The sequence below is a fragment of the Akebia trifoliata genome, chromosome 11, assembly GCF_017979445.1.
Source record: "Akebia trifoliata isolate Shusen 1 chromosome 11, ASM1797944v1, whole genome shotgun sequence".
Taxonomy (NCBI): domain Eukaryota; kingdom Viridiplantae; phylum Streptophyta; class Magnoliopsida; order Ranunculales; family Lardizabalaceae; genus Akebia; species Akebia trifoliata.
This window is the reverse complement of record NC_141385.1, coordinates 25,747,455-25,758,785: the sequence shown is the minus strand read 5'-3', so window position 1 is coordinate 25,758,785 and position 11,331 is coordinate 25,747,455. Positions and strand designations below refer to the sequence as shown.

Here is an 11,331-nt window from a genome sequence, read left to right as displayed (position 1 = left end):
CGCTGTGCGGTAGAATTATTAATGATGAACAGGCGAGGCAAGGCGAGGGATTCAGCCAAACGTCTTGAGCCTCTTACGCTCCCAGTTAAAAACATTTTGTTTACTTCCATACCATGATAGGCACGGGTGACATTAACTGTAATTATTTTTATACAAAATTTGTTCATCCATCTGAGTTTAAAATGGTATTATACTTCCACAATGACGTAAATACATACATACATATACAGATATTCAGATACACTTATCTATTCCTTTGAAAATGGCAATAGATAAAGCTAGCGTGTACCAAATTCCCTCAAAAATTCTATTTTTCATTTTGTTTCCTTTACATGACTTCTTCTCAAACAATGGGGCATTTGTTCTGTACTCTAAAATTGGTTTTTAACAAAATCTAGAATCCAATACTAAGGCTGTTTTGGAATATAAAAAGTCATTCCTGATAATCAAAATCAGAAATTGATTAAAATAAGATAAAAAGATGCAGACCCGATTTTGAATCAATTTCTTACTACTTTTCCGCATTGAACCGATGCATACATAATTTTGTTTATCACAAAGGAGATTCTCAAATCAATTTCCCAAAATAACAATCTGAGCCAAATAATAACAAGATCCGAGATTCCGAAATCGGTTTCCACAACTGATTTTCCCTAGCCAAACTCAAAATCTAACAATCTGAACCAAACACGCCAAAAGAAACATTAAGCAGATTTGAGAGACTAAACCCCCGGATTGGTGCATCCAGCAAGAGAACAGGATTCAAAAAATTGGCCACTCGCATGAAACATCAAGCAGGGGCATAAAAAAGCAGGAAAGATACAGTTCGAGTTCCATCATCGAGATCAAAGACATGTTCACATTAAAAACCAACGAATCCCTCAACATATTAAATGATAAGATGCAGGTTGTACCTCTTCCACTCCAAACATAATAAAAAAAGACATCTATATTAACCACACAGTCAAGGAACAAAAATAGTATCAAGAAAATAGAGACAACAAGCATATGCTCATGGATCAGAAAGCGTAACCTCAACCTCCACACCAGGTTCAATGGTGATGGAGGTGATCTGCTTCACCACATCAGCAGAGCTAACGAGATCTATCACTCGTTTGTGTACGCGGAGTTCAAATCGATCCCATGTGTTTGTTCCTGAGAATCATATAAAGAGAACAGAAAAGTTTTCCAATTACTTGCATTATCATCTATGCCAAGAAACGCATATATAGTGCATCCAAGTATGCATCATCCGCAGTATATGCTGATATCAAAGTGAAAATCCAAAATACACAACTAAAGATGTACCAAGTTTATGTGGGTAGGATATGCAATCAACATTGAAACAACCAAGGAAAAAAAATCCAGTCATGAGGGCCAAAACATTGTTTGGCCATTCTTTTCCTGTAACTGGCATCACTTAATGACTAAAAAAGTGCAGATACCAAATGGAGATACTATAGCGAAGTATTGCTCCAAAAGAACGCAATATTAGTTCTTGAGTTTTTTATGCAAGCACCCCTAAGAATGTGATAAGTGATGGGGACATTAGTCATCATAGAATAGTATAACCCATTAATGGATTGGACAAATTTTAGAGATAAAAGAGTCTTTTGTTAGTTTTAGGTTTTGAGTACTTGTTTTAGAAGTCTACTATCAGATATTTTAAAGTTAGTATGATTTTTTTTTTAGAATTAGAAATCTTACTATTTTTGAAAAAGTTACTATTTTAGGAAATAGTACAAGGTAAAGTCAAATTAAAAGTCTTTAGTTTTTTTAAACCATTGTAAGAAATTATTATTAAACAATGAATGAATGAAGGGAAATTGTATATATCTCTTTTCTAAAGTTTAGTGATTAGAAACCATGTGCTGTGATGTCATTGAAATCCTTGGTATAATACAAAAGTAAAACTATCATCTCCTTCACTATAATCTCATCCTTTCCATCTTTCTCTATACTTGTTTAGATTTCTAAACTCAAAGCAATCCAACCAAGTACTTCTTGGGCCACAGGAAACCACCCAAACCTACCCTCCCTTTTGCATCTTAAACCTACCCAAAATCCTTCAAAACTTGTATAAAAAATGTACAGCCCAATCCACAACCTTCAAACCCTCCTTCCATCAAACCTAACTCTATTTCATACTTTTAAGTCTAATTACACTACCTTATTGCAAAACATTGTGTTTACCCTTCACCACTTAACCCTTTAAGCTTAAATTAGGCTTAAATCTTTCAAACCCTATTCTTTGGTTATACTATGTTCCACTCAGAATAGTTTTAATATTCTGTTCAAACCTATTAAGTGCACTCATGTATTTTCTCTCAATCTTATTTTTGACATCTAGTCTTTTTCCAACCAACATCCATATGTATCCACACTAGTCTCTTTGAAGGCATGTAAGGCTTATGCCTCAAGATATGCCCCATGGTGAAGTTTGTTAAGTTGTAAATAGAATTCAATAATTTTATGTCCAAGAGCTTCCTGCGCAAACTCAATAGAATATTCCAAGGTAGAAGAAGCCATGGGGAACGAAGGAATCAAGATAGTCATCTAGTCGAAATTCAGAACATGAATAGAATAAAACTTCAATTTCATAAACATGGTTGAATTATTTCGGTATTTGCAATGAAGAAATTTGATAATGCTACCTTATTCGCATCTCAAAGACGAACTAAACAATTCAAACGAAGATGAAAGGTGGAGTGAATATTGCAGAACATCAAGACATTCTCCAGGGTATCATTTCTGACTTCAGTCTTTTACCAATGAAATGATAGAAATGGTAGAATTGCATGGGGAGCCCGAGTTAAATGAATGAGGACAGACGATTCAAGCCAGTGCAAATTAACATAGAATGATAGGCTCCTACATGGCTATTCCCAAATATTATAGTACAAGATCCTAAAAAAGATAGAACAGCCAACTTAACTTATGGCTTCAATCCAACATCAATTAAGTTTTTCTGAGGGATCAAGGGTTTCAAGAATAGGTTTTAGGCTCAAAAGGTTTAATTTTCCCTTGGGAAAGGTTTCAACAAGGTCAACTGGGTACGTGAAACGCAAAGTTTTGCAATAAGAATAAAAAATAAGCATTCCCATCAAATCCAGTAGTAATACTTCTAACAAAAGGGATGATGCAATAGAATTCAGCTGAAGGGTTTAGGGAATTCAGTTTAGGTTTATATGGGACTCAATTTGGGTAGCAAGGTTTTGGAGCAACAAAGTAGGTATAATAGGGCTGGGGGTGAGGAGTCAAAGATGTTTATACTGCAATAAGGCCAGCGGGATTTTAGAAAGATTCAATAGGCTCTATGAAAGTTTAGGATGGATTCAATCAAAGGTTCCAACAGGTATTGGTGAATAAAATAGAAAAAAAAAACAAGTGAAGAAGAGAAAGAAAGAAGAGTAGATGAAGAATAAGAAGAAATAATTACCTCTGAATCAATCCAAAGCTTCTTGGCATCACACCAAGCATTCTAATCACTGGAGAGGTTCTCGATTCTTGAAAGGGAGTTGTAATTTTTTTATACAATACAATGAAATAATAATATATTTATAATACTTCAAAACCTTAATCTAGTCTTAACCATTAAAAAATATCAAGGACCAAGATTAAAACATGACTCAAGTAATCATAATTAACATTTGACACGACTTAAATAAAACCAAACTAAAATTAATCTTAACCCTTAAATAATAAAACAAATCCTAACTACTAGGTTGGTTGTCCAACCCTTTATTAGGTTAAATATATGTAATAAAAATGGTCCAATGAATGACCCAATGACTTCAATAATGCTCTCATTAAGAGATGGAGAAACATCTCCACGATCGAAGATGGGAACCAATCTATTGAGGAAAAGGAAACCAACGTGTAGCAAAACATATAAGCCAAGCTGGTAAAAAGGGAATAAGAAATGGACAAAGAGAGGGAAAGAAATGGGAAATTATCACAAAAGGGTATGATAAATTTCGAAAGTGGATCATTTTTAGAGTTGGTAGTGGGGATAGCATTCGGTTTTGAAGAGACATGTGATATTAAGAAACCATGACGAGCTTTAGAATTCACATCAAGAACCCTATAATCCTTTTCTTAATTTTTCAATAAATCTTGAATTCTTGATTCTTGATTTCTTGAAGTGTAGGATTCTTGAAACCTCTTTCTTAAATCTTGATTCTTGAAATCCCTTTCTTAATTCTTGATTCTTGAAAGCTACAAACTTCAACCCTTAATTTTTTCGCCATTCTCTTAACCTTTAATCGTTACCCTATAAATCTTAACCTTTAACCATTTTCATCTATCTCGTCGTAATTGCGAGAAAAATAAATATTTTACTTTTAGGCTTACCCTATCCTAGACAAATCCTAAACAAAATTTTCTAATTCCCAAAATTTTCTTCTCCCCTTACCGTCCTGCATCAAAGAGGCATTCAAAGCAAAAGAGTTGCTAAGAATCCAAAGTGAAAGTGAGGAAATCACTTGGACCACTTATTGGACAATTCTTATTACAGACACTTGGCCCAATGAGGGTTCAATCGATGGACTAGAAATTGGGTTTTTTTGTTATCTAGAGATATTTTGTGCAGTTTAGAGAAATTTATATTAATATTACTATAGGTTTAATAAATGATTAACATTAGTTCCAATTTAATTCTATTTAAGTTGTGTTCAATATTAATTAGGATTATTGAGTAATATTTTAATCTTAACCTTCAATTATTTTTAATGATTGAGATCAGATTAGGATTTTAGAGTCCTACAAATATATTATTATTTCATTTTTTTGGATTAGAAACCAATGAATAAAATGTTACCAATCTTCTTGAGACTTCTTCAATAACTGGATATGGTGTGAGACCCCCTTGGTGATTCCAAGTAGGAGTGCAACTTGGTCCACTCAAGAACCGAACCAAACTGATAGCTTTGGGCTGGGCTGGTTTGGTTTAGGATAAGTAGTGGTTCGGTTCTGGATTGAAAAAATGGAGACCAGTAAATTTTGTTTGGATTTCAGTTCAAGGCTTGTATAGAACCGAACCAAACTGAATCCTTAATGACTTGCTACCTTTTAGGAATTAGGCCATAGATTAATGACTTCTTTTAAAGGATTTTTTACATATAGATAGACAAATGACTTATTATATGAAATTTCCATGTTCATTACGTATTTATTTCCATTAAAATATATTGCTTTCGAAGAGGTTTATAAGATATTGGCAACCCATACAAATGAATCGAACCAAAACGACCTTAGTTTGACTTGGTTTGGTTCTATGGAAATTTGTTTTGGTTCTGATTCTTATTTAGTAGAACCGACCTACGTCAGTTTGGTCCTGATTTGGCTCTAAACCGAACCAATTGCACCCCTAATTCCAAGGTAACATCTATCCTCTACTATTCTCCTTCAGGTATGATTTAAATCTCGCTTTTCTCTTCTCCTCTTTCGCCTATTCTTCTCTGCTATTACCTATTTAAACCAAAACCCAGCCACCTAATCCTCAGTCGAACCTTGTTTGGCTATTTCTACCCAGCCAAACATTAGATATCTATAGTTTCATCAGTCATCACCAAAGCTTCGTTATTCCTGCCCTAACTCCTGAATAAACCTATTGCCATCACCAAAACAGCACCCTTGGTGCTAACTGGACTAATCCCAATCTACCCAAAACCCATCTAGATTCCAACTGAATACTTTCCTACCCCAACCCAATCCAACCAAATCATCACAACAACCCCATACTGCTGCCAGCACAAAAAAACGCCTTCAGTACTAGCCAATTAACCCTAAACCTTCATACAGTCTATTGAAAATGTTTTTTATACCATATCCCACCTCCCCACCAAGTACAGCCTCATACCAACCCTTTGACCTTATTACAATTCATCCTAAACATTCTTCAACCTACCCTAATTTAAACTGTACCCCTATTTTTCTTTCACCTTTTTATTTGTGAATGTGAATGTTTAATTTTACCCCTACCACAAAATTTTGTAATTACCCGTTAAACCATAGTCAATTGGCTTGTTGAAAGTTGAAACCCTTCGAAATAGCCAATAAAACCCTCTAGGCCTAAACTAATTCTTGAAGTCTTTCATAGAACAAAAGAATTCAAACTGGCTATTGGATAGCAATTGGATAGAGACCATGAGTTAGATTGGAAGTTCTATCTTCGTTAGGATCCTTTACTTTAATATTTAGAAATAGTCCTATAAAATTATAACTTAGCCTAGGATCACAATTTAATTAACTATTAGATTTTCTTTATATCCTGTGGTAGATGTAACTTATTTATACTTTTATTTGTTCTTGGTAATTTATTTGAGATCACAAATACATCATTATAGTTTAGTTTGCATAGCCCTACCTCATGACACACCTTGTCATACCAACAAATCCATCTTACAGTGCTATGAAATCCTAGCATTGTAAGATCCATCCAATGCCTAGGAAACAAACTATTCAAATGCAAAGTTCTACCTCATGACACACCTTGTCATACCAACAAATCCATCAAACCCTTCTACACCTACCATGACCAAGCAAGCCCTTGTAAATGGGATTGCAACAATCCCATTGCCTTCCCACAATCCTGATAATATACTCCCATCAGATTAATTAGAAAAAAAAAATAGTACGCTGATGGTTTAGAAGCTTTTGGCCATAATGACCTAATGCACTACAAGAAACATAATTCATCACAAAGGAACCAAATCTAATTATGCTAAATCCCATGTATTTTGTTTTGTTGTCTCTATTAACTTCAAATCTATCTTTATTGTGTCCTCATCAAATTTTCTTTTGTAAATGAAATAGTTGAATCCCTTTGAATATCTCAATTTCCCCAATCCCTTAGATGAGTTCAAGTTGTCAAAGCCCTCCCTAACTCATCCCTTGATGATTTGAATAGTCAGCCCTTCCGACTCCCCAAATGAATTGGATAGGATGGAATAGCTAAAGTCCTTCCCAATCTCTTGTAATGATGTTGGAATTGCAATTGCCAAAGCCCTTTCCAGCGCCTTGTATGAAATAGACGAGTCCAAGTGCGAAAAATAAATTGGCATGGGAAATTTTTGGAAAATTCGATAAAATTGGAAGACAAAAAAAAAGAACTAGGATTAGGCATGTATAATTATTCTTTATAGTTGGTGCTATAATATTGTACCAAATCCCACGTTAAACTACAATAATAAATCATCGAATCCCATATTGATATCATCCATACATCCACCATAAATAACCACATGTCTTGGTTATCAAAAATAAATAAATAATAACCAGAAGTCTACAAAACCATCAAAATCAATGTTATCATCATTTGCATTGTAAAAATCTTACATTTTGTCAATAAAGTGGTAGCCATCATCTTCATCTAGGCTACATCCTTCAACTAATGTATAAAGATCATTTTTTGTTTTTTTTCTAATTCAATCACAATGATTGTGATTTAATCGCAAAATTCATAAACATCACACCTTATTGAAAATGTTAGATCTAAATCATTGATTAAATCAGTGATGGGAAAAAGTCACGATTTAATCATGACTTTTTTCAATCAGTTAAAGGATTTGGTGATTATGATACATGTGAGTACAAAAATCTAATCATCTCTAATCTTTGTAACCCCATTTTGATTTTAATGGGAATTGACTTATCCTAATCTCGTTTGTTGTAACCTATAAAAATATGTTGACAATAAATTAGTAGATAATCTCTACAGAGTTCAAATTTTAAGTAGAAGAAATTACTTACTTTTACCTTCCAATAAACCTTTATTGATAAAGTTTAGATTGTTTGGCCAAATCTTGAATCACTCGACATATATTATGCTCTTGAGAACTAACACATAACTAAATAAACACGTATCAAACTCTCACTAATTCGCGAATAATCTCATACTCATGTGATGAAGACAGACATCATTATATCAGATTGTATACTCCTTTCAATTTACCTATCTCGGCAGGTCAACCACTTTGTCAGTTTAACCACTCTGACAGGGGATGTTAATATATTAAATCAGGTCAATCACTTTTGTTAATACGTATGTGTAGATAAATTGTTATGTCTTCTCAGGATAGCATGAGGTCATCTTCTTCCATATGAATTTTCATATATACCTTAAATAACATATTTTTGTTACTATCATAAATGCCCTTCTTGAATGGGAGATTACTGGTCTCTCATCTCAAGACACAATCAAATTTTGGGCAAAAACTTCAATTTTCAAAAAAATTGAAAAGATGATGAATTAAAAAGTGATGAAGCACTTGATTTTTTTTTACATGGTGAATCAAGACCCTTTTAGCATATCCCACTCAACTATAGTGGCCACACTTCACCCATTCTATGGTTCGACATTTGTCTTGGTACTAGGTGGACATGTCATTTCCCCAAGTAGCCCATTATATGACAACATGATTATGGTACATTCCCTTGCTCTGCCAAATTTGCTTGGAATGAGGGCATTACTACCCTCATTAGTGATACCCCAAAATTAAAATGTTGAGTCAACTTCTCTTTCTATAAATATGTTATCACTCTCCATATCAATATTTCTACTGTCCTTCAGTCTACTCTCCATTTCACCATTGTTGCCCCATCACTCAACAAGGTCTAGACATCATCAAGAAGCTAACAAGAGCCCCAAGTAACTTTACTTGTAAAAAATCGATTATTTTACTAAATGCTTTGAAACAGTCCCACTAAACAACTTTTGCGGGCAAGAAATTTGAAAATCCTTATAGGAACACATCATCTGTCTATTTGGGATCCCATGCACATTCAAAAGTGATAACAATCGCTGATTCATGGGGACAAAAGTAGTAGAGTTCTGCATGAGATACAATTTCTCAAAGATTTATAATTCCTTAATAATAAGCATCCTCACTGGATCAATCATCAATAACATCATAGAAAACAATATCCCGAGATCAACAATCAATAGCATCCTACTAAGCACCTATTACAAGATCAAATATTGATAACACCTATTAAATTTCCTTTATGTGAATAAGTCTCTCGATCTGCAAGCCTAATCTAAGTTGACCCCACTTCAAAAGAACACATTGTAGTAAATGTTCATTGCCTATCATATTACAGAAGATGAGCCAATAATATCCTCAAAAAAGATGATAATTCATGTATCCACGCATGCGCATTGACAAAGGTGGTTGATCAGACCTTATGTACTGATATCCCTACCAGAATGATTAGACTGACAAAGTTGTTGACCTACCAAGGTTGGTAAACATAATGAGAGATTTAATCTGCTACAATAATATCTGCCTTCATCATATGAGCATAAGATAAACAAAGACAATATGATGTCAATACATATTTGTCTAATCACATGTCAACTCTCGAGAATGATCTATCAACATAAATTCTATAAATAAAAGTCCATTAAAAGGCAAAGACATACAATTTTTTTCCTCCTAAAATCCAAATTTTACTGAATTATTTGCATACTTGATCGTCAAAGCATTTTTGTTTGTCACCTGAGACAAGACTAAGAAAAACCATTTCTAATATAAATTAAATAGAGAGCAACATAAAGGCAAGATAGACGGTTGTACCAAACCACTAATGTCCATCTTGTCAATGTGAAACTCAATGGCCATGATCGCATTATCTGGTTACTTAAGAATAGCATTCAAATGGCCCAAGCATGCATGAAAAGTAATGTATATCAACATCACACAAAATGACAATTTTGAATTGGTGATTTGGTCTATTAATGCTACAACCTTATAAAAAAATGTAAGTAATTATGTGAAGCTTGCAGAAACTATCACCATACTTCTATGAACCCTGCGAGATTTTGGTGTGGGTTGGAACAATTGTGTATAAGCTTAAATTACATGTGGGCTCCAACATACATCCAATGTTTTCTATATCTCTTCTCTCAAGAAAGTACTCATCAACCATGACACCATTAACATTTACTTGACAAGTATCACAGCAAAGGGCATTATTCAGACACAACCATAGCCTATTCTAGATTGACAGATGATCAGAAGGCATAATTTCAGCCAACACCCTCCGAAGGTGATCAGTCAGATGGGGATGATGAGAAAAACTTCCAGAGCAATTCCCTAATATCAACCTTGAGCACAAGGTTGTCTCTAAAGGGGATGGAGTCATGAATCATATTTAGCTCATGCTTAGGATGTACACATAGGCTCGGTTGTTACACCAGGTCACATAATCCTTTGTGGAGCAGGAAGTCATTCCTCCTCCAAAGAAACAGTTTATCATGTAAGCCTTCATTATTCAATTAACTTATTTTTTTTCTTCAGAAACGGCAAGGGGGATTCAAAACACAAAACCTCCCGTTCCTGAGGTGTGGCCATCTCACCAACCCTTGGGGGTTCAAATAATGTCATAATTCTCGGTCAAAATTCTTATCAAGATAATGATAACTATCGATGAGCAAAAAAGAAAAATTCTGACAGTGACAATGAAATACACATTGCAAGGGTTAATTCAGTTCAGACAGAACAATCAGAAACAGAGTGAAACAATAAACCCAATCATGAGATAGAGAGAGAGAGAGAGTACCTTCACCACAAGGAGATTTCCTGGTAGTGATATGGAGAACCTTAGTGGGCATTCTCACCGGTCCCTTCACTTTCAGCTGCTTGTCCTTTGCTCCACGAACCAGATCTGCACACACTGTGCACCCAAACCAAACCAAACAACAACAAAAAAAAAAAGTCATCTTAACCATCCAATACTCTATGATCTGATTTGGAAAAACAAACAAAGAAAAAAAAACAAGAAAACCTTTCTCGAGATTCTTGACGTTCTTAGAGGAAAGGGTGATCCTGATACGGTGCAAAGTCTCCTGGGGTTCCTCAAACCCAGGCTTTGTAGGCTTCATCCCTGCGTACGCCATGATCGATTTTGAACTTGATTTTGTTTTCCTCCACACACACGCAGAGAGAGAGTTCTTGTTTCTCCTCTGAAGACAATCCAAGCTTTGAGGTGAGAGAGGCTCTTCAACTTACTTTCTTTCTTTAAATATGATGACGAGAATACATCGAATTAGGGTTTTGTGAGAATGGGAGGTTACATTTACTGATTTATCTCCCCGGTGCATTTTAGCGATACGCCATGTTTACTTGAAAGTTAATACTGGGTTAATTGGGCCGACTGTTTGGATTTATCGGTCCATATGACACGTGTTCCTAATTCCTAAACTTAAAAGAGAAAAACATTAGGGATTGTTTGGTAACCTTATGTTCTCAACACCTATTATGGGTAGATGTGATATAGACTCGATGTTGTTAATCAGTTTTGGTTTGTGTTACTTAGAAGGACAGAGAT

The 11,331-nt window shown here is 34.6% G+C and overlaps 1 protein-coding gene across 1 annotated transcript; it reads right to left on the bottom strand.

The window, feature by feature from the left end:
• Positions 1–839: 839 nt before the first annotated feature.
• On the bottom strand, positions 840–11,009 carry LOC147391170 (small ribosomal subunit protein uS10y-like). Its single transcript, XM_086458141.1, has 3 exons — positions 10,789–11,009; positions 10,564–10,677; positions 840–1,155 (listed from the first exon to the last, which is right to left on the bottom strand). Exons 1-3 carry the CDS (start codon positions 10,898–10,900, stop codon positions 1,013–1,015), a joined length of 369 nt encoding a protein of 122 aa, XP_086314267.1. The 5' UTR covers positions 10,901–11,009; the 3' UTR covers positions 840–1,012.
• Positions 11,010–11,331: the final 322 nt, after the last annotated feature.

Excerpts from the sequence above, each read along its gene's own strand:
- LOC147391170 (XM_086458141.1), bottom strand. The coding sequence starts at position 10,900 with ATGGCGTACGCAGGGATGAAGCCTACAAAGCCTGGGTTTGAGGAACCC. Across the intron at positions 10,678-10,788 it reads CGTCAAGAATCTCGAGAAAG|TGTGTGCAGATCTGGTTCGT; the intron begins GTTTTCTTGTTT and ends TTGGGTGCACAG. Across the intron at positions 1,156-10,563 it reads GAAATCTCCTTGTGGTGAAG|GAACAAACACATGGGATCGA; the intron begins GTACTCTCTCTC and ends TATGATTCTCAG.